Here is a 24226-nt window from a genome sequence, read left to right as displayed (position 1 = left end):
AGGGCGAGCAGCAAGCAAGGATAACAGAAAAATGGTGTAACCTTGTCATATACACTCTTTTATTGACTTCTATAGGTGCTTTTAGGATGAGTTTTCCACACTTTACTGTTTGCTAAGTATCTCCATGAAGTATAGGAGTGAGAAAGATGAGACTACAAAAACCTGTGGAAAATCTGGTAGGCTTTTATTTTAGTTTCCTTATGTTGCTTGTTTCCCTTTGTTTGAAAGCCTTAGCTCCTGGTGTCTTGTTTATGTGAGACTCTGTGCTTACATTTATGGTGATGAAGAGAATTGTGAGAATGAGAACAGGTTAAAAATCTTAAAAAGAAGCTTGACTTTTCCTCCAAATAGGGGGAAAAAGTATCTTTAAACCTAGCTTCCTGCTAGGTCCAATTCCTGATCTCTATAGATTTGGTGTTGGAACTGTATGCTCAGGAAGCAGTTAGTTATCAGGCAATGCAGTGGCCTTATAAAATCCAAACCTCAGGCACAGTTGTAAATGACAGTGAGACATACCCTGTCAATGTGATGTGAACAGGATCAATACAGTGCATTTAAAAGTGATGTTGGGTGGGGAGTAGGCTGAGTAGTTAATCTGTAAAAATAGCATACCTGAGGATCATAGAATCAGAGCTATTAGAAGACCTCCAAGATCATCAAGTCCAACCTTTGACTGAGTAAACCCCTTCCCACTAAAACATATCACAAAGTGCCAGATCTGCTCATTTTTGAAGACAGCCAGGTATAGTGACTCCACCACTTCCCTGGGGAGCCTCTTCCAATGCTTGACAACCCTTCCCATAAAGAAATTTTTTTATTGTATTGAAGACTCTAGTTGCTTTGGAAATCTCTCATTTCTTGCACTATTGTATGTTACATATCACTGTAGTTTTTCTTGTGAAGAAGAATCTCCTTGAGCTGCTGCCCATGAAAATTCGCAGCATCAGTGCTCAGATCACACTTGGTGATGGAGTCGAGGGAGCTGCTGCAGGTGCTCCAGCTGCTTTTGAGAGGTGCTGCCTCCTGCCTCTGTGTCTAGAAAAAGGCTGAGTTGCAATGTGTGAAAGAGAAATGGAAAGACTGTGTTAGGTCATCTGATTTTTTTTTTTTTTCCTCAAAGCATGGTAGTAGGGTGAAATTTGCACTTCCTATTCATTTATGATTTGTTCAGAGGAAGGGTAACTCAATCTTCTTCCCATGGTCCTTCCACCCACTCAGGCTTTGACAGAGGATGTGGGTTGCTGGGATGTCAGAAATGGGACTTGGCGATCCTCTTACCTGGTTTGGGAGACAGCACGGATTTGCTAAATACAGCCCTGGTGTTGCAGCAGAGCATAAGAACAGCTGCTCTGAAATGGGTATCAAATGAATTATTATGGATTTCTATTTCCATGAAACAAAGCTTGCTTTGGCATGTTTATAAACATGTTGTAAATGACATCAAAATGTGTTTAGGCATTAAATGTCTCCTGAGGAAAAAACATAGGGAATCTTTTGCTTTAAAACAAAAAATAATTTTTTAAAAAAAAATTAACATAGTTAATCCCAATGTGTGGCTTTAGCCCCAAGCAAGGGATTTTCCTACCTTATCCTCCCGCTAGTGTGGGAACACTGAATTAATTCACACTAGCAACAAATGCAGTGTCCTCAAGGAAAGAGAAGAATGACAGGGAACTGAGTGCAGATGAGCGACACAAATGCCTAATCGAAGTTTAGCAGCAACAACAACAAAAATGAAATCTGTAATTACAGAAATCAGACAGTTACTTTCTGCTATGGATTATTCGTTTCAGATACAGAGAATCCAAGAAATCCAAAGTGATGGTAGTTCATCAATTCGTAACAACAGTTTTCAGCATTGGAAGTACCAGCTTTGGGATGTAAACTCTCATGGGGGAGTTAGACCCCATCCTTTCCATAACTTTTTAGTAACTGAAGAAGTTTGGACGGTTTCTGATATTCCCATGGTTGAACAGTAGTGGTTACTTTTAGAATGACATGCTTATTTATTATATGTGAATTCTAATGCTTTATAATTGGTAGCAAAAAAAATCTAGCTTCTTTTCTGTAAAACTGTAGTAACTGTTCTGCTAAGAATAATCAAGCTTTTATATCACTTTATTTTTGCTTATATTCTGCCCACCTGAGAGATTACTAAGTAGAAGGATTCATCTCAAAACATAAATGTTGTCTTAAGTTTACTCCATTATTCAAGCAATGTTTAGTGTAACTGTGTCATTTTCTTATAGTGATCCAGCTGCCAAAGCTCTCTGGGAGTCCTTCATGAACCTCAAACAAAAGGAAGCTGTGATGGAGGCCAGGAGACACCTTGTGGAGGCTGCAAGCAGAGAAAATTTACCTATTAAGATGAGCATGGGTAAGTAATGTGACATAGTGGTTCCACGTTCCCTTACATAGTGGTAATGTGGAAGATGATGTCAGCTTCTCTTTTTCCACATAAGCCTCTTGGGGAAAACCCACCCGTTCCTGCTTCATCCCCATCCTTGTCAACAGAGTTCAGGTGACTGTTGTGGCTACCGTAGGATCTTTCTGGTATATAAGTGAGAGACTTTTTTTTTTTTTAAAGATTAAAAATATTGAGAACCATGACAAAGAATTGGAGTTCTAGAAGGAGGGTTTTAAAGGCATGTAAGTGGTTAGCAATGCTACTTGTCTTCATTTTACAGAGCATGAGAATTTGGGCTTTCTAAAAAAGTCAGCAGGATTTGTGTCCTGAAAGCAGGCAGTGTAAATAGCAGCTGGAAGTTGTACAGCTCTTGCGTATGATGACTTTATATAGGTACTAGTTACATTACATAGGTAATGAGGTTTATGTCAGGTAAGGCTGCCTGGCTCAGGGAAGTTTAAGCTGAAAACCATGTCTGGACACACTTTAAACCTAAATTTTTCAAAATATTAGAGAAAGAGATTAAGACATAATGACTTTCAATAGCTCTTTTAGAACTCCATTCTCATTATGTACCGTACTAAGTAAAATGTGGGAATTGATACATTGCTAGGTGTATAAAAACTGGTATTGCCTCTATACAGCGGTATTTTTTTGCATTGTGTATACTCTTAGGTCTATTTTTTGTTGAACTTTTCATCAAGAGAGAAAGGTCTTCATGGAATAAGAGTAACAGACTTTATCTGTGACTGCAGAGTAAACTGCCAAGATGTTGTAGAATTAGATGTACAACCAACTCATGAATTTCTAACAGCTATAACTTGTAATATATTGTATGGTCTTTACAAATACCTAGAGCATGCATTTAATAGATTAGTAATCAGAAGTACTAGATTTCTGCAACAGTAATGTTGTAAGCTGTTTTAAAGAAATGGAGAAGGAGCAGCTGAGAAAAGGCTATTACAAACTTGTCTGAAGGAGGGAAGGTTCAGTAAATAATAAAACCTTGTTTAAGCTTTCAGCATGTGTGTGAGTATTCACCATAATAATGTTAAGAAGCCCCCACTATTTTTCTATGACATACACTGTAAAAACAATTATTATTAATGTTGAAATTCATCTTTGTTATAGAAGTAATTACCTCTTGTCTTCGAGAGGTAATGATCCATCTGTGACCTTTGCTCCTTTGTGTGAATGATTAGATTAGCCACCCTTTCCTCTGTGTCCCCTTCCTGTGAAGGCTGCAGTAACTTAGTTCTTAATCACAATAGCTGACGTTTACTGAATGTCTGACATACGTGGGCACAACACAGTGCTATATGGAAACATCAGGAGCTGATGGTAAAACAAATTTCTGATTTTTTTTGTTGTTGTTGAAATGTAGCATAAAGTAATATTCACAGAATTTTGTTCTTCTGTGAATCGAATATTTATCTTGCACTAGAATCATAATCAGTTGTAAACTTAGTAGTTGAAATTCAAATGGTGAAGTAAAGTTTGAGGCAGTCTTGTAAATGATAAACGGTGATAAAATAAGAAACAAAGGGGGGGCACTACAGTCACCAAAATAAAAACCTTCTTATTGAGCAGAAATGCAGAAACCCCGAAATTCACACCCAGATGTCATATTGTGCAATGACACTTATTTGTTAATGACTTTTTAAAATGGACATCTATACAGCATTCACTGCTTGGTCATCATGCTAGAGAACATCTTTGGTCTCTGTAGGGAAGCTGGAAATCGTGCTGTTTATCAATTGCTGCGTTTGCTGAGAAGCAAAAAATTTTATTGGCCTGTTCTGGTCCTGATTGCTGTGTTTTCTTGAAAGGCTCCTTCCACTGCAGCTGTGATATGAGGCAACACTGGCTGGAGAGAAGGGAAATGCTTTCACTGGGATCTGTGCTTAGACTTGAGTTTTTATGATTTTACCTCAGGTTCTGCCTGTATTGGAAGATCTTGGTGGATTGCACATTGTTTTTCTCAACACTTACAGTGTTTTCTGAGTTTTTTATGGCCGTAATATTAAATGTCAGGTAGTTTTTCTAGCATGAAAGTTTCCTCTTACTCTCTTTACTAAGACCAGCTGTGTCAGATGGTAAGAGTATTTTCCTTACTACTTCTTTTTTGCTTTTTCTTTACCCTGGAAATAAGGAATGAATTACATGTGAAAGCAAAGCTTCGAATTCCATTTGGTGTAGCTGAGCCCTCCTGCAGTGGCCACCTGCCTGAAAAACTGCATCACTTGTGACACTGGCAGCATGGGATCTCTGCGCAGTGATGGGAAACTCAATCCCATCCTGTTTCTGTATTTTCAGTGAAAGGAAAATAAATTTTGTTGTTTTCTGGGCTTTGAAAGGCTGCTCATTGCTCTGAGGTGTTCCTGTGCTTGCCCACATTTCCTCTGCAAGGGATGTGCCTGATGCCCAGCTTTCCTCTTTATCTGTCTGGCTGCATGTGGCAGGAGCAAGGACAGTTCTGGGAGGACACACAGGTCAAGCTTTTGCTTTCTGATACCTTCTGAACGTGTCCTCCTCCTCCTGAGAAGGAAGGACAGTAGGAAAACTGTGGAAGGGTACACGTCTTCTCTCCATCACCTCCAAATGTTTGCTGGCCACTGGGAACTCCATCTTCTTCCTTTGAGATTGGCAGGAAGAGAGGAGGGGAGATCTGATGAAGGAGAAGAAAGAGAAATAAAGGATACAGCAAGTATGGTTGCATTTTTTGAGCTGGGTAGATTGGAGCTCTGCTTTCAGTTGTTCTTGATTTGCATATTCATTGTTTTAATTGTATCAAGGGAAGTGGTAGTGGGGATGTCTGAAGTATTTGTTTGCATGTAAACAGGTGGAGCTCTCCTTTTCTAGATGTCATTTAAATAAAGAGGCATTAAAATATTCTGTGTCAATCTATATACACACGCACACTTCAAAAAACCAATAGCCAACAGACAACACTTTTTAAGAAATACATCAGTTCCATTTTTCCTCTGAGGTATTTGCATTTGTGTGTTATATAACCAGGTGAGTGCTGGTAAATACTTGCCAAATTCTGGTCAGATATCCTATTGTGTAGGTGTAAATACATAGGTGTAAATTATTTTGGCATAATAAAAATCCTGGCATTTAAAATGTATTTTATTTAAAGAATTAAATATCCTTTTGGAAAGCTCTTTGGAAGACAGGATTGTTTTAATAGCTTTTTGGTAAGATTTATAGCATTGTGCTAAACTTAAGTGAAATTGTAAATACTGGAAAGGGATTACTTCTGCCCACCCCTTAGTGACTGTAATGAAGCTGCTCTGGAGCAGCAGAGAGGTTGCTGCTTTTTCCATTCCTGAATTTTCTGCTCCACTCTTCATAGGTCTGATGCATATCTTAGTGATCCTCTGAGCATGGCAGCCCCTGACTCTCTCCTTGAAAGCTTTGCTATTAGCATAGTATTTGGCAGTGGTAAAAACTTTGCTATAAATGTGCTTTTGTGGCTTTAGCAACACTCTTACTCTTCTGTTTGAAAAGAGCACAGTAAACCTTGAATGAGTCTGAATTCCTTTATTGTGTCTTTTTACTGGCATGGAGACTGATGAAAGTCGAAACATTGGTATAGTAACAGAAACAAAGTGCAGTGTGCTGTTACACAAGCCCTTGTTAGCAGGAGAAAAGCCATTTGGTTTCTTTCCATTTGAACTGTACATATACAGTTTTAAAAATCAAGCTCACTATAAAATTAGCAAAGCCTTTGTCTCTGTGAAGTAAAAAAAGAGTACTATAACTTTTTCAAATGGGGTGGTTTGTATGGATTGAATTAAACTCTAGTATTTGATTGGGTAGAAATAGGAAGATGATGACATTCTAGTGTGATGATATGAAATAACATTTTGAGTTTAGAGCAGTAGCTTAAGATGGGCAGGATCAATACAGTAGATCAATACTTTATCTAAAAACATAAAGCATATGAAATGTGCATTATTTTCTTATTAATGAAGAGTTTAATTGGACTGCAACAGTGTTTAACATGCGATTTGTTCTTTATAAGACCAATGTAAAAATATTCAATACCATAAATTTCTGGAATAAATTTTAAGGATAAAAGCTACAAGCCAAGATAATGAGCTAATAAAGTAGGTAAGTACCTATATATATATCTTTCTAGATAAAACAAGTCTGATCTCAGGTATCTAAAAGCCACCCTGGCCAACCATTAGGACAATTTTGTGATGGAGACAAGTAGTGAGACAATACCAGTGTGAGGTCATTACAAGGGAGTAGAGGGAAGGTCATCATTGCAGGGCTCAGTGTGGTCTGTAGGGTATTTGAATCCATTCTGCAGAATGTCTCTGAGTAAGTGGTAGATACCTGGATAACAGCTGCATTTGGAGACATTGTGGCCCCTCGTTTTGCAGAGAAGACATCATATCGTAGACTGGTTCTTGGGATGCTTATTATGATTCTCTGATGCCTGTTTACCTGGGCTCCAAATCGTTTGGGAGAGCAAGCTGCACTATCAGTGAGGCAGCAGCCAAAGTTCTCCTCCAGGCATCCTCATGAAGCAAGTATCTTCCTGTACCAACTCAACTGACACAGGGCTGGCTTAGCCTGAGGTGTCCCAAGTGTCTAATGGTGGGTCTCACAGTGCTCCTCCAGGGGCTCCCTGATCTTCTCAGGGTGTTTTTCCAAGGAGAGGGAATGAGGGAATGCCGCTTTTCTCAGACCTGAATTCCTTCCATTGTGCAGCCTGGATCCTGAGCAGGCAGTTCTTAAATTAGTCTGCTCTTTGTCTCTTTAAAAGGAACAGGAGTCCTGCAGTGTGGGATTTTCTAGCCAAGTGGATTTTTTTTTTCCAGCCTATTGCAATACTGAGTTCCCAATTTCTCCCTGTAGTGCAACTAAAAACGTAGTCTTGACCTGAAGCAAATGTTCCCAACCTCAGTGATGGTCAATATAGCAGATGTTTCATTGCATCACTCAGCCCCGGAGGCAGGAAGGCTTTTTGCTTCTCTGTGCTAAATGTTTTTGAAGACTTTGAAGTGTTTCTGTAAAATTTGGAAATGCTCCTATTTGGGAGGCTTCTGTATGGGCCTTTGCATTTCCAGGGGAGTGCACTTTAAGTATAGTGGGGATAGCCTTTCCCTGGTAACTGTTGAGGAAGGTGGTTTCTGAACAGTATTTACCACATTAAGAACTGTAGAAAGACACTGATATTATGGCTATTTCACCTTGCACTGTTACAACAGGCTGAAGTTCAGGGCTTCAACCCTGCTGAGGGTTCACCTAACTAACTAAATAGATCCCATCTTTTGATAGTCATTTGGGTTTGACAGTTTAGGACAGGTATGTTCCAAGCTCCACATGTGCAGAGAATATGTTGCCTTCTGCTGTTTTTCTTAAAACAACTAAACTTTTCACATAATCTCTGTAACTTATTAGGTGTAACAGAAAAGATGAAGGATACTGATATTCCTGCCAATGAAGTTCTCTGTTTTTCAGGAGATGTGACAAAGTAGCTGAGAAGGTGTGATATTCAGGAGCAGAAGTTTGGTTTTCATCAGTAGTGACACTGCCTTAGTGTGTAGTGTTGTTTAGAAGCATCACCAGCTGAGGAGCCATCTTTGTACTAATCATTGTAATTCTTTTAAGCTGGATGTCATGCCAGTTCATTTTCTTTTCACTCTTACCTGCTGATACTCAGAGTAGTATCTTGATAGATACTTGAGAGCATAAAATAGTTACTGAAAGGAAAAAACAAACACACCTCAAAATAACTGTAACTATGTGTGAGGTGAGACATCCATATGCATATTTTGCAATTTATCCATCCCTTCTTTTTCTGTCTAGCACATATAGGTTCCTGTAGTTGAAAGAATCATGTGATTTATGAAGAGCAAGTATTTATGCTCTTGGTGTGAATCCTGTGCAGGTTGAAGATTGAATTGAGTTCTTACTGGGCTGGGAAACAGCTGTTGTTGTGGAGGCAACTGTATGGCAGAAACTTGGTGGTAAAGAAGAAGATAAGGCAGTGGCAGAAGCTTCATTTTGAGAGCACAGATATGCATCCTTTCTTATCAAGTGCATCCCAGAGAAAGAATTATATGATATGAAGTTGATTGAAAAGGCCTGGCAGGAATTTTACCCTTTTTGATGACTGCTTCCATCATAACACAGAATGAATGGTATCAACAAATAGAGATGAACCGTAGCATAATCTTGGGTTAGAAGGAATCTCTGGAGTTCATCTAGTCCAACCTCCTGCTCAAATCAAGGACAGATTAAGAGTTAGACTAGATATGTTGTACCTTGTTCAGCTGAATTTTGAATATATCCAAAAATGGCAATTCCACAGCCTGTCTGGCTACCCTGCACTGGTCTTAACCACTCCTGCAGAGAAAATGTTCTCCTTTATGTATGGTTTGATTTTTCACATGCTGCAGTTTGTGACCATGGCTTCTTGTCCTCTCACTGCACCTCCAAGCTGTCTGATTCAGTCTTCCCGTAGTCACTCATCACATCCATGAAGACAGTAACACCCCTTGCTGCTTTCATATCTTGAGATTAAGCAGACCCACCTCCCTTAGCCTTTACTTGTGCATCATTTTCTCTAGCCTAAATCATTGTAGTTACCCTTCTCTGAACGTACTCTAGTTTGTCTTGTACTGTGGAGCCCAAAACGTCATATTCCAGATGCTGTCCCCCAAGTACTAAATAGAGGTTTGCAACCACTTCCCTCTGCCTGCCAGTTGCATTTGTGCAGATGCCACCTAGTACATGATTAACTGGTGCAAGGGTGTATGGCTGATACTACTGGACAGACACATTTAATCCTGAACTTCGATGGAGCTAGGTCACAGATCCACTGTTAGACTATTGCAATGAAATGATCACAGAAAAAGTTGAAATAAGGCCTGGAAAAAGAAGGTTTTGTTTGCTGCAAAATGGCATGTGGAGTGTAATAAAAGGCTTGCTAGTGTCTACAGTCATCCATGAAATGTGTTCTTAGTGAGTACTGTTGTCTCTACACTTGAAAAGAGAACTGGAAACTGCAATGTCCCAAATGTTGAAATACTGTGCTAGCAAATAATAAATTTTAACCCTTCTTGTTGGACTTCTGCTCGAACACTGGAAATACCTAAGAATGAAAGAAGTCTTGTATGCAGTTACTTAAGTTTGCTCTTTTTAACTGCATTTGTTTGATTTGGGCAAAACCATGAGGACTGAAAAAGAGGTGCTGTGCCAGGCCCAAACACAGTTGGTGATGCTTTAATGCCTATGAGTTTAATAGTGAAGAAACTCTCAACCACTGGAGCAATACAGTATATTTCATGAGGAAGAAATAAAGTCTAAAATGAAAAAGGCAGCTGTTCTTATCCAGCTCTGTCAGTCTTGTAGCTGCTCAGCTGATTCAGTCAATTCTTCTTTCTGTTTTTGTTTTTTCTTCTTTTAACAACTTACCAATTTCTTTGGTCTCTTACCTTTCCTTGCTCTCCTCCCTCCTTTGCCTACTGAATTGTCTTTCAGTAGGTTATGTTCCTTTATGAACTGAGGAAAACACCAAGTCTACCTGTTATTTGTTCACTGGTTTGTATTATATTTAATGGCAGAGTATCGATTTGACCCTCAAAGTGCAGGATTTTTTTTCTGGGAAATGTACCCACTCAAATCCACGTGAGGTGAGAAGAGAGGAAAAAATTGATGCTTGAACATCTGTGTCATTTACACATCCTGTCTGAAAAAAATGTACCTTGGAATACCAAATCCTCATCTGAATTGCAGAGATAAAAAGAATGGTTTGGAATGTGCAATCCTACTGGCTTCTCCTACAGCAACCCCAGCCACAACTTTTGAGAATGAGTTTGGAAGGGGTCCTGGGAGTTAAGTCCTGCCCTGTGCTTAAAGGAAGCATGCTGTATTTATAGAAGGAGACTGAGATTGATAATGTGAAGTGCACTCATAACAAAAATAAATTTTAAGCAGAATGGGTAAGCAGAGATGTTTTAATCCAAAACTGCAATTACCCAGAATAGTATTAAAATAATAATAAAAAAAAGAATTCTTGTGGAGCATTCCGTAGCCTCTCTGTTGTAAGAAGTTTATTTGGAGGCAAAATTTCTCCCTCAGTATTTTAGGAAGGTATTCCCTGCAAGTGATTGTAAATGGCTTTTAGCTGTTCCTGTTTAGCAGATGAAGTGTTCTTCAAATTTATTTTGGGTGTTGTGGGTGGGTTTGAGTTAGGGTTTTTTTGTTTGCTTGTTTAATGGCTACTGAATTATGCATTGTGTGAATTTACCTTAAAAAAAGAAGTGTAATATTGGGAGTACTCATTCTTCATTTAAGTTTAAAGAAAAATTTCAGCTCATTCTGAAGTACCAAATACCATGTTTTACCCTAAGGTCTTGTTGAATTTTTTTTTTACTTTATTTCTGATTCTGTGACTTCATATTCTTGCAAAAATAACAGCTCCTAGGTTAAGTTAGTTTTCAAAGTGTCAGTAAAGGTATTTTTGTCTCAACTGTCTCTCATTGTTCTGTGAATAATGTACTGCATGCTAAATAGTTTCTTGTGGTGTAAAACGGATAATAGTTCAAGCCCTAATAAAATTGTAAAACATGTCATATTTGTGTCTCATACCTCATCTACTTTGCACTTCACTGCTATAAAACAGTTAGCAGTTGGACCCTGTGCAGTGATGGGAAACAGAGAAATATATTGGTGGTATGTTTTCTTTGATTAAATTGTAGTTGGCACATGGGTGCAGGACTGTGGCAAGCCTTACTGTTACTTTTAAGAAGGGAGTGGGGTGACATTAGTCTATCTGTGTGCCTGGTTTTTTGGATAAAGTTTTAATTTTTTCATTATTTTTATATCAACTTTCTTCCTAGAAAGTAAACCAAGAGACTGAAATATAAATGTGAGGCCAAGTCTCCTTCTGTGTCTGGTTGTGATTAGAATTGAAGATAATTCTTAAAAATTTAAAAGTAAACACAAGTGTTGGTCTTGCAGAAGTTCTGCAAATATATCATTTTATTATTTGTATTATTTCCTAATGTAATATGGCAAAGCATATATAAACTTCAGTATGAAGTCTTTTTGTCTTAATTAAAGTATAAGGAAAAGTCCGTGTTAATGTGGTCTTTCTCTAGACAATTTTGATGATGTTCACAATAGGAGTAAACATTGATGTGCAGATAAACATTTGTAAAGTTTTGAAACAAAGGTTTAATGTAAATCCACGTTGTTACTAATTTTTTTGTGCTGTTTAAATCAAGAGAATGACTTTGAGTTAAAAGCTTAAAAATTTAAATAGCATTTATTTTGCACATATACTGGCAACTGGTATTGTTTTGAGGGATTTCACAATTAACATTATTTCTTCATTTTCTGGAATCTGTAGTGGTAGCAAGTCAGTCTTTCTAACGTCTCTAAACATGCAACTTTTATACCAAACAAACCAAATTGTCCAGAAAAAGTTGAAATGCTTCTTCTGGTATTTGAATACCTATGAGTCAGTTCTGGTAAAGCTAGATCAAAAATCCTTCTCTATAGAAATAAGCTGATTAAAAAGAAAAGCAATATTTATACACACACACACATAAATTTGTAAAGTAAGATATTAAAGATGCTACTCATCAGTTTTGAATGCTGATGCAACTTCCTGAAAAGAAGTAATTGTATTGCCATCTTCTGTTCTCTGCTAAAATTTATTTGGTGGGGGTTTTTCAGGTAAACGCCAGAGATTTTTTTACTCACTAAGCTTGCTTTATTTTTTGCTGATATTGAGTTCTATTGTATCATCTCAGTCTTGAAAGTAAATATTTTGATTTTTGAATTTGAAGGGTTTTTTTAAAAAAGCCACTGCACAGTAGACTGTCCATTTGTGATAAACAGAATGTGGTTAAAAATACAGGAGCAAGTCTCTTAAGCCTCTTTGTATCTGGGTGAAAAATAAAATACTTCAAGTTCACAAAATGAAATTCACTACAATTGCTGATCTTTCTATCTGTGGGGAAGCAGCCTGGTTGAAAATAAGATAGAACTTGCTGTAATGTGTGCTGTGATATCTTCATTTCGTAGGGCGCATCAGCCACAAGGACTGTGTTTTACATCAAGGAAGAGTTGATGAGTGTGGGTTGGGAGATGCTGATTCTGGCATGCAGTGGGAACACTTGGCACCTCCACTTTGGTGGAACACTGTTGTGGGTATCAGCACTAAGTAATGTGCTTTGTGTGTCTGCTGGTCACAGAAAGGACTTCAGAATTTGCTTATGTTAAAAAAGGAGGGGGAACAAACTTAAAGTGGCTGAAAGTGATGTAGAAGGAAAGGATGTCACTGAGAAGTGCCTTTGCCAAAGGATTTAAACCAAAGATACAATACGTTCTGGTGTGCTTGCAGAGTCTGTAAGTGTAAAACTTGAGGTGGAACGTGGCAATTCAGTAAAACTGTGTGGGTTGCCCAATGCTTTTTTCATCAAGCATAATTGTGTAAGCCTCTTCATTCAGTCTCAGGACGGATGACTCGTTACACAAGAGACATGGTGAATTACATATGTATGTACTCATACATCATGTTTTCCATTCCTATTTAATTGCTTACCACCCAAAAATGATTGTTAGGATATTCTCAGCTGCAGAAGTCTTCTAGAAGTCGTAAGAGAAATAATCAGTCCTGTGAATAGTGTACCAAAGGAAAACAATGACCTCCTTCTCTCTGGGGCAGTGTGCCAAGAACACAATGAAGTGCTTCAGTGTCTGAGAACATATGTCGTAGGGCTAAACAAGGACATGCGCAAGCCACCTGACATTCCTTTGGGAATGTTATTTTCAAGACAAGTTGATTCATTTCTGTGAGAAGTTTAAAGTGTTCTGGAGATAATTCAACCAAATTTGTATATTTCAATTCCTCTTGCAGTCACAGTGAATTACTGTTTTCCAGGGTTACTGGGTTTTAAGGGCTGGAGACTCCCTGTTTGGGAGTTGGCCTAGTACTCTGTGTTTATTAACTTGGTGGAAGAGGTAAAAAGTAAGTAATAAAATCCAACCCCAGTGCATATTTACTCAAGATTAACGGGAGTATTTGGTAAACTCTGGTATGCCAGTATTAAATTGCAAGTTTTATATTGATGACAACCCCTGGGATGCTTAATTCTGGAAGATGAGATTTTACCTGTTTGTTCAAACTGTTTTGTTCAAACAGTTCTCTTTTTTTAAAATTTGCTTTAATACTTGGGAGGGCAATCAGAGAGTATTGTAGACACTGGCTAAAGATGGTTGTTACTTTTTTTTGTGCGTACTGACTTCATCAAAAGACGAAAAACTGAATGGTAGAGTGCACAAAGAAGGAAGTAATCATTTGAAGAGCCAGAACATTTAAAAACAAAGCTCTGAGGGACAGAAAAGAGAAAAATCAACCAATTCATGTTGGGACACCTAAACTGTGTATTTGTCAAAGCCTTAAGGATGTATTTGAAAACATGCAACTGTAGATGGTGTAGAAGTCATAAATCATAACTAGGGTCATATTTAGGCATCTGGACTTAGGTGCTTAGAACTGGAAATCTTGATGATTATATTTGAGTGCTTTAGTTATATTTGTCCCACCTAATTGATTAGCTTTTGTTTTAAAGCATGTAAAAGAATGGCAAAAGAATAGTCAATGGAACTGATATTTAAGATTGTTTCATTTTGTAATAAAAGATTAAGGCTTATTTGGAGAGAGAGCTAAAACAGCATATGGCACTTGTATGAATATAATTGGTCTCTATAGGAACACAGTTAAAACAAGGATTTAGTGATACCGTACACATCCAGTGATACAGAATAAACTGCTTTTGGGATAACTAACTCAATGCTACAGCTGATGAGACTGAAGCCAAGTTGGGTTAGATGTTCAAGCTCACTCAGCAAGTGCTGGTTGAGTAGTAAATAGAGTCCAGCTTTATTTGTTCTGGGTATATGCCTCTATTCCAGAATTTCCTAAACATCAGCGTAGTTGTCACCACTGTCTGTGGCTCCATGAAAGTCACTGCAATACACACCTTCAGATGTGACACGTGGCAGGCTCTGTCTCCCTTAAGGTGTTGAGATGTACTAGAAAGCCTAAGACAGGGAAGAGTGGCTGACCTTCAGTACCTGTGTCCTGCAAATGTTGTTAAGGTGGCAGGAGGAATGGGAGTCAGTAAGAGCCAGTCACAGCTCTTCCTCGATGGCACAGTGCTGTGGGGGCAGGCAGCAGGAAGCTGCCACTGCTTTGTGGCAGTGTACTTTGGGGTGTACTTCAGGGACTTCTCAGACTCCCAAAAGGGGGTTATCCTGGGATTGCTCTGGTGAGGACTTGCTGTTTGTACTTATGCCTGTTACCATGGGGTTATCTGGGTGTTGGTGTTTCTGCCACAAAAAAGGGAGAGGATTACAAGTGACCATCAGCCACAGAACAGATGGGTTCATGTTTGTGGGAGATGAGATGTTAGAAATAAGCCTGAGACATCTGCTTTCAGTCTGCTGTAAGGTTTAGAGCCCTTCAGGTCCAGAGCCTTATTCTGGAGAAGCCAGCCAAATGGCATCTCATACTGGCCTACTTTGCTTCTCTCCAAAGAACTAGGGATTAGCTGATGTTCTTCTTTTCTTTATTAACAATTTAAGGGCTGGATGACTTTTGAAGTAAGCTAAACAAAAGTTGAGATTAAATTATTTTTCTGGCACTTGTTGTTAAAGATTGTTATTGAAGCTTCCCAAGAAGTACAAAAGAATTTTGAGTTAATAACAACATCTGGAAATTACACTAACAAGGAGACATAAGGGGCATCATCTGTCCTGCTAAATTGCTTTCACTTAGTTTGTCAAATATCCAGCTCCCTTAGCAGCACAGCTGCCCAGTTGGCTTTGTGGAATACAAGAGCTTTCTACATTCCTCGCAAGTATCTGGCATTGCTACTGGGAGAGATAGGTCTATGTTGATTAGACTGTGGACAAGGAAAACAATTTATCTGGATTTCTTCAGCCCTCTACTGACTTGAAAAATCTTGTCTGTGAACATAAGCATGCCAAAATTGTTTCTTATTCTTGGTTCTTTCAAGTGAAAAATGGACCTCAGCAAAAGCACTCCAGCCAGTGAAGCTCTGTGTTCTTGCATAAAACTGAACAAAGTTTAAAGCTGTGTGTATTTGGCGGTTCCTGCAGTCTTGGAAGAGGAACCACTGATTTACTCAGTTGGTCACAAAATGTACTTTCCTCCTTCCTTGTTTCCTTGTCCCTATGGAGGTAATAAACTAAGTGCTACATGAAAAAAATAAGGCCTGGATGTTTGGAATAATGCATTGATAATTCTGACCTTTGCTCTTTAGACACCTTGTTCATCCATAAATTTTTATTGGATGCATAAGCGCTTTTGGATTCTGAATTCTAAAAAATTCCTTCTACCAGTAAGTCTATCTTGAAAAATAATTATATTCTTGAAGCAATGCCTGCATTGCACTACATAGACTGCAGCATTAATTTCAAATGGAAAAAAAAAGTCATACTGCTGAATTGTGTCTTGATGTCTACAAATATGGTTTGTCCAGTTGACTTTTTGTTTAACTGTTAAGGTGAAAGTTTTTCTGTTCCACTCAGTCTACTCTAACTACTCAAACCCAGACATTTAATATCAGTTGCTGGTAATTTCTGCCACAGTATGTCTGTCTTGAGTGATCTGCTTTGCTAGTAACAGAAATACTTCTTTCATTCTGACTAATTGTGCATGTCATCATTTGTACATGTATTATGATCTGTGTCTATTTGATACGGTAAAACATTGAAAATGTTGATATTCAGTGCTGCTATTTTCATATTTAGCAACAAATTCTTTATTTCAATTAATTATTAAAAAACCAAAACCAAACAACAGCTTCTGTAATTGAAAAGTAGGCAAAGTCGATCTGCAGTTCTTTTGGGATCTGCTCTAAATTCTTGAAAGTTGGAGGTGGAATTCACCAATATGTTTACAAATTAATTCTCATAGGAATGAAGGATTGAAGGGGGCCATTTGTATTGAATTAAGTCTTGTGAACATTTATGCAACTGCTCATTAGACACTTACCAAACCTCACCTTTGAACAAGTTACATTTGTTTGCCTCCACTCTTGCCTCCACTACTGGAAGATTGGTTGATACAGTGATGTTTCTTAATGTCTTGTGTAAATATATTCATGTGTTATTTATCCCCATTGGTTGTAGTACCAGTATTGAACCTTCATGTAAATATTTTTTAGCCATTCATAGAGACCTCTTTTTTTTTTTCCATCTGGGGCAGGGAGTCCATATAAGCCAGACATTTCTGTTTTGCTTTCCTAACTTTAGTTCTCCATCATCCTAATTGTTATAGTAACCTCTCTGTGCATGCACCACAGTTCTGAGTTAAACTTCCAGGAATGGGAGTGATTTGAGCTGCACAGAGTGCTCCAGGAGGGAGAGCACTGTATTGAGGCATTTCTATGGCCCTGTTTTTACTGCAACTGTATAACTTGAAAGGAATTGTACCTGCTTTTTTACAATGAAGAAGCCTAGACATTATTTCCTTCTCCTGTCATTTCCAGGTTTTAACTCCACATTTACAGCTCTTACCCTAGCCTCAAAAGGCATCCTTTGTATACTGTTAAATTTCACCCCACTTACAGTTGTCCAGTACTCAAAGCAATCCAGCTGCTCTTTCTCCATATTAATGATGTTCTTACAGTTGTCCAGTACTCAAAGCAATCCAGCTGTGCAGCTGCTCTTTCTCCATATTAATGATGTTACACAAGCTTCAGAGAACCCTGTTTTGGCACCATTTATTACCAATATTTGTACTATAAATATGTTCATGCACACAGAAAACCACTCTTGTTTTACCTTTTCTTTTTATACCCTAGTACTTCTCTATTGCATATTACCTGCCATCTGCTTTTGGATGTTTCTTAGGTATCTTACAATTCTTGTAATCCTAGTGTTTTCCTACTCAAATATGGTTATGGCACAGTTAAATCCATGCACATTGTAATTAATTTGTTAATTGGTTACATATCAATTTAACATTATATTCTTTGATAAATGTGCTTTGCATTTTATCCCATTTTTACGTGTGATGTAAGGTATTTTCTCTTGGACATTTGTCCTGAAGCTTTTCATACTCTTGATGTCAGCTAAATAAGGTAGCTAATGTCACCATTTCTTTGACACAAATGTTGGTTTTCTCTTTTCCTAAGCTAGCCTAGTCCCTGTTATGTCTTACTTTTTATCTTCCATTTATCAGAGTTCTAAAACACAGGGCCGCTTCATCACACTGTGTTCAGTGTCTCTTGGATGGGCCAGGTCCTTCAGTAGCGAGATTGGTCCCTAGTCTGTCATGTTTCTATTACTTCTGTAATATCCAGTCTCATTTCCTACGCTATTATTTCATTCTGTTTCCTAGGATTATTTCTTTAGTGCACAAATATGTTAATTGTGCCAAACTAGCCATTCATTGTTTTTTAGCTGAATTAGTTCCCACACATCACCAGTCTGGGTTTTTTTCCCTGCTCCCCATCCTCCTATATTCTGTTAACATTTGGGTTTCATTGTGATACTTCCTGGTGACTACCTACTGATTTTATCCTCTCTGTTATACTTGTGAAGAGGCATGAAGCTTCAAAGGGTTGGGGTGATCTGTGTTTTTGTTGTTGTTGAGGTTTGTAGTTGTTGTGTGTGTGTGTGGTGTTGGGTTTTGTTTTGTTTTAATAGTCCTTTCAGTAGATGTTGTTTTTATCAAGTCCTGTATTGGCATTTAATGTAGTTGACAGAGTTTGGGACAAATGTACCTGTTTCACACACTCTGCTTGATAACTACTAATGGCAAAGGTTATTTCTTAGACAATATGGAATTCCTGGCATTTGTGGAAAAAGATTATCAGTGTTTTTAAATCCCTTAATGATGGTTGAGGTCATGCTTTTCCTTCCCACATCCAGGAATTTAAATATTACCAAGTGCTTTGTCAGCAAATCATGTATTTCTCACAAGTTAGGCTTTGATGCCCACACAGACTTCTGACTATGCATGGATCTAGAGTCTGGAGCAGAGTATGACTGTGATGGAGCAGGAAAAAGAGAAGAGATCAGGATAAGATGCTTACACTAAAGTCTTTTTGCCAGTAGTTGCCATGATCTGCCTGTGAACCTCGAAATCTGCTTTAGGAGAACAAAATGATACTTGAGACCTGACGTGGTAGAAATCGATCTCCTCTTGATTTCTTAGGACCTGTCTGCCACACTGGAATGAAATGGCTTGAAACAACAGAGGGACTTCAAAAATCCAAAGGGCTGGTAGGGTTGAAATTAGATTAATGTTAGTCTGTTGTGCCGAAATCTCCCTCTGTGAGCAAGCAGCAGGGAAGATGATGAGGATTTAGGCCTTGGGAAAAGTCATTTAATTGCTGATTACCACCAATTACTTTCCCAAATTCCTTTCCTCAGCTACTGGAATAGTAGAATACTGGAACTGTATTTATCAGCCAGCTGTCCAGGGAGATCGCTATGTAGAAGTTGGCTGGAACTCTCAAACCCTGGATCTGAGTGGTTCTATGGGTATTGTAAATATCACAGATGAGATGCTGCACTCCTTAATGCCAGTACAAGTTTTGTTAATGACTTGCTAAGGTCAGGATTTTCCTTATACTTACATATGTATTGGAGTTTCTTTTGGTGGTATTCTGAGGGTGGGAAAGGATTCAATTGTTTATCTAAAATGGTGCTGAATGGATCTCAAGCTGATCCAGTGCTGCATCTGGATTCACTTTCACAAGGAACAATGTGGAACAAAACTCTTGAATTTTTTTTTTAATTGAAATCAGAAGTTTTGAAAGCCCTCTTATTTTTCTGATTCAGATGAGGGAAGGGCTGGCAACTGCATGTTTTCTCAATTGAAGCAAGTTATCAGATTTTGAATATGCTACAATATATCAGGACTGCTGTGGGTAATAATGCAGTCATTATCAAAGGTATGCTGCAAGGCATCATGGACTGACATTTTCAAATCACCGTGTAAATCTGCCTGACACAGCTTTAAAAGAAATAAAACAAGGCTGAAAGCTCCAGTGTTTAGTCTAAAAACACACATGGCCATGGTTGCTGTTTTAGCCTATGTGGGCTAACCATGGAAGCCTTTTGTCAGCCCTCCGGCCTACTGAGTGGTGTCAGCTTGATTTGTGTGTTAATTTGCTGACTTTTCGGTTTGATGCTTTCCATTAAAATTCACATAAAGAGCCTGGGTTTTTGCTTTATTTAGCAGCTTTCCCAAATCTAAATGCTCTTCCAAAGACCGCCCTTGATATCACTGAAACTAAGAGGAAGAACTTTCAACATTTATTCACTGTTGGAATCATTTATTCACCATTTATATGATACTGAAAGGATGAAGGCAGATGGGGAGCCTTGTTAAGTGATGATATAACCAAACAGAGAGAAGAAATACAGTGGCAGTTTTACAAGGTTTTTCCTTTTTGGAAAAATTCTGACTAAAATGATCAGCTATGATCCACTTAGCATCAGGACCACCCTCATGTCTTCCTGGCACCAAAGACTGTCTTACTTAAGTTAAAGGATCCTCCTCACTCTATCTCATATATCCCTGCTTTTTTGGTCTGGTTTGCTTGAGGAAGATGACTTGTTACTGGCAGAGGTTTCCAGAAACCGGCCCTGGACTGTGTCTCAATCCAGACTTGCAACTAGGATGGTGTTTTGACACCTTTTTTTGCCTGCCTGTTGATGGCATGTGTGGCATTTTTGCCTATGATGATTTTCTTGGGATAGATGAGCTGCCTTCCTTCCTGAAAAAGATCCCTTCTAAAATATAAATTGGTTGAGCAGTTCAGCTGGCATTTTAACGTTGGATGGAACAACAGCTAATCCTGTAGTGTTCATCTGGCCCAAATGGTGCCCCTCATGCTCTTCTAATAAGGAGACGTCTACAGAGCCATGTGTGGGTGCTGGGGTGTTTATTTTCAAATAGCCAGTGAAATCATGCTGTGGTTACTACATGTCAGAAACTGAAGAGTCACACCTTGGAAGTGTCCCTTCCAAGAACAGCTCCAGAAATCAGTTCCTTGCATCACTAACATTATATCTATTTTTTGAGTCAAGACTAATCAAAAATGCACCCTCAGGAAGTGGTGAGAAGGTTTGAGTTTGCCATAAGGTAGAAGGCTCATGAAGTCCCATTGGACTTCTGGTAAAAACAGAAAGATTGTTTAGAAGAAGTCATCAAATATTATTTCCCTAGCTTAAATGAATGTCCCTCTTTGTCTGAAAACAAAAAATTGCATTACCTGTTATGTCACCATCTGTTGTGCATTGTTAAAAACCTGCTCTATTACATACCTCAAGGCACAATTCCTGGATGATGTAAGTCTTTGTCCTGACCTGTTGCTGCAGCCTAAGCTCTCAGTGATTGCAGCGAAGCTAAGATCAGGCCTAAAGTTCTCTATAACCTTTACACTGTAATTTAAAAAATTGTTTTGCATTGGTCACCACTGAATGCTGTGTCCTGTTTCCCTTTCTACAGGCAGAGTCACCCCAGAACAGCTCAGCTCATACATTCAGCTTTTCAGAAACAATCTCAAAGCTTTGGAGAACCACTGTGGTCTTCTACAGCTTGTGCTGGCCACGGTCCAGACTTTGAAACACCCTCTGACTTCCAAATGGGACAATTTCCTTGCCTTCGAGAGATTACTTCTGCAGGTACACATTATGCTTAATGTTTTGATTTTCCATTGCATTCTGTAGCTTGTATTTGTTTATGAAGAAGTGCACTGGGATGTCTTGCTAAAGAGCTGTTGCTTATTACCAAACAGGTAAAAGGAATGGGAACCTACATATTTATTCTTTTATAGCTGTGTCTAAGAAATTTTATAAACAAAAGAGTAGGCATTAAAGGTGAAGCGTATAAGTAATCTGAATTGGGTGACAGTTTTGCATTTATATGAAGTTTCAAGAAGATGTAACTTTTAGCATTGGCTAGGATTGTTGCTATTATTATTATTATTATTATTATTATTATTATTATTATTATGTAATTCTTGAAGTGCTGAATCAAATGCAGAGAGGAGTTTGTCACTATGTAAGTGTAAAACTTATGTAATTTGCTGACTAGATGAAAGCATAGTTGCAAATTCCATGCACCAAGAGAGTGAGGTTTCTCTTGTTCACGACTGTCATCTACCCTCAGTTTTTCCCACCACCACATTTTTTACGGCATCCTGTTTGTGACCACAGTATTATTTACATACCATTTTGTATCACATTTGGATTTCTCTCAGGAAATTAAGAGTTAGTGGTATATTGAACTCTATCCTACTAACCTTTGGAGGGGTACCAAACAAAGGAGGAGTTTTTTCTAAAAAACTAGAGAGCTAATTTCTGCTTAAGTTCACAGAAAGCTCAAAACTTTTCTTCCTGTAGTGTCTCTTCTGCCATTTTATTGTTTTAACCATCTTCTGAAACTGTAGCAAGAGGCATGTCTTCATGAGCAAACTCCTAATGAAGTTAGAGTCAGCCTTAAATGAGTGAAAACCAGATACTTCAGTAAAAATCAGTTGTCTCTGTCTAGGTGTCCAAAACAACCAACCAATTTGACTCTCCCCATGATCTCTGGCAGCAGGGTACAATCCCTGGTCCTTCAAGAAGAATATGCCCATACTTCATAGCTTTATAGTCAATGAATTTCTGCGAGATTTGGAGAGCAAAAAAATGCAAAACTTAGATAGCAAGCTCTTGTCTAAATTAATTTTCAAAACTATTCTCTCTTGGTAAGACTGAAATATTTTTGAACACCGTAGGCAACTTTCTTTCTCTATTTAAAAAACCAAAATACACCTCAGGTAAAAGAATTAATTCCAGCCATTCTTTAGTTTTTCTGGACTGTAGAAGATGGGACTGACAGCCCATAGTCCCCTTCTCTCTCCCCCAGTGAGTCATGTCACATAGCTCTTCTCAGAGGCTGGTTAAGTTCCATCTTAAAACCAGTTCAGCTTTAGAATCAAAATAAAGCTGCAAGCTCAGCGGTGTTTTCACAACAACAGCTGCCTATATAAAAGCCATGCAGTAAATCAGCAGGGAGTGGGAAAACAGAGGTAAGGAACAACCAAACTATATATTTCATAAAAAAGAAATGTTTAACAAGCAGTCTCATAATTGTAGGTGGCTTTGGATTATACCATCTGCCTTCCACCCATCATATTAAGGTAAACTGTGTTAGCCAAAGCAAACTTTCTAGGCTAACATTTGTAAGTGTTCCTTAAGCACATACTTATTTTCAGTAGTTCAAACAACAGTTATTTTGAATTACATAGATTCTATTTTGAAGACAAAATCTGACATGCAGTATCTGCTTCTGAGCACATGGCCTGTCTTTGAGCTGTTGACAGGGGTTTGTAGGCAGAGCAAAGTGTTGAGACCCCGAAGACATTAGAGATATTTTTATTTTAAAAAAATCAACCAGGACATTGCATTGTGAATGGTTGGTACATAGCACTAAATTAGTGCATAGTGGTACACTGCACTAAATTAGATGCTGTGATAGTTTATTTCAGCAGTACTACTGAGAAATTCTTTAGCATATTTGTTACGTTTCATATAGTTAAAATAATAACTCTTTAAGAATCCTCAGTAAAAAGTACTTGTTTCAACATGAAAGTAATATTGTTTCTACTGTATAATGGAACAACATGGAAGACAACTGTTTGTAAAAGATCTACTGGGACTAATATTATTAGACTCCGACAATGCGGGAATTCTGGATTTTTTGCTGATGGATGCATGTCAGACTCTAGCTGATGCTAAAGGAGATAACGCAGTAAAAACAGCTTATGTTAGAATCTCAGATTTCCCAAAAAAATAAATCTGCACAGTGTTGGAATTTCTGTCATTACTGGATCTCTCTGATGGCTCTCATGATTCTCTGCTTAGTCTACTTCATGCTTTTCAGAAAAAAACACATTGTTGATAAGAAACCTTTACTCTAACCGAATTACACTGAATAACCTTTTCTGTTTTTCTTTTTCTCTCTACTCCTTGATTTACCCTTTTCGGTTGCAAGCACTCAGTTCTAAAAATGGCCTGTTAGATGTCAAAATAGCCCACTTCTACTATTTTGTCATAACTAAAATCCCTACATTTTTCAGACCTATGTTGGCTCAATGAATTTTTTACATCTGCAGCAAGGAAGTTCGGTTTTGACTGAAGGTCAGCTAAAAGTGCAGCTTGCATACTTAACACAGTGTTGTTCTCTCCTTAACTGGGATGGATGAATAGTTTGAGAGTGAAATTAGATGTCAATGGAATCATGGCATTGACTCAAAGGAAAGAGGGTCACGATCTAAGAGTAATGCATCAAAATGATTCACCTTGCCCATCACAAGTTTTCTCTGTGTCCTGCTGCTCTACCTCTGCACATGATAGAGCTTTCACTACTGAGGAGTTTTAAATGCTGTGTGAATTGAAACAGTTTGTCCTCTTTACCAAGGAGATATCCTACCCCACTGTATTTTTCATCTCTTGAGATCCTCTTTCTATTTTTTCTAATTCTGACCATCCATAAAGCTGGTAGTTGGGAAAGGGAGCACAGACTAAATGCTGCATCACACAGCCTGTAACTCCCCAGTATTCCTCAAGTGACTGCCTTGTTTTCCTGCAAGTGAAGATTTAATATTTAGGGAGTAACAAAGTAAGAAAGAGGGTTGCCACTCCATACTTTTTAGCTATATTCCTGTTCTTCTAAAATTTGTGTCTTTAATGCAGGTTTATTAAGCAGTATGGGCCCATGCAATACAAAAGCACAAGAGGAGCTCTCTC

General features: G+C 38.2%; 1 protein-coding gene across 1 annotated transcript in view; it reads left to right on the top strand.

Moving 5' to 3' along the window:
• The window catches only part of SCFD2 (sec1 family domain containing 2), a gene marked incomplete at its 5' end in the record, with an annotated part of 194953 nt that overhangs the window by 32140 nt on the left and 138587 nt on the right, over positions 1-24226 (top strand). Inside the window, 2 exons of the mRNA XM_008641529.2 lie at positions 2250-2377; positions 20940-21115. Of these exons, the coding sequence (XP_008639751.2) occupies positions 2250-2377; positions 20940-21115 (304 nt within the window). The remainder of the gene's footprint in view (positions 1-2249; positions 2378-20939; positions 21116-24226) is intronic.

Source organism: Corvus brachyrhynchos, unplaced genomic scaffold, assembly GCF_000691975.1.
Source record: "Corvus brachyrhynchos isolate BGI_N302 unplaced genomic scaffold, ASM69197v1 scaffold17, whole genome shotgun sequence".
NCBI classification, from domain to species: domain Eukaryota; kingdom Metazoa; phylum Chordata; class Aves; order Passeriformes; family Corvidae; genus Corvus; species Corvus brachyrhynchos.
The sequence above is the reverse complement of the archived record's forward strand: the minus strand, read 5'-3'. Positions and strand labels throughout refer to the sequence as shown.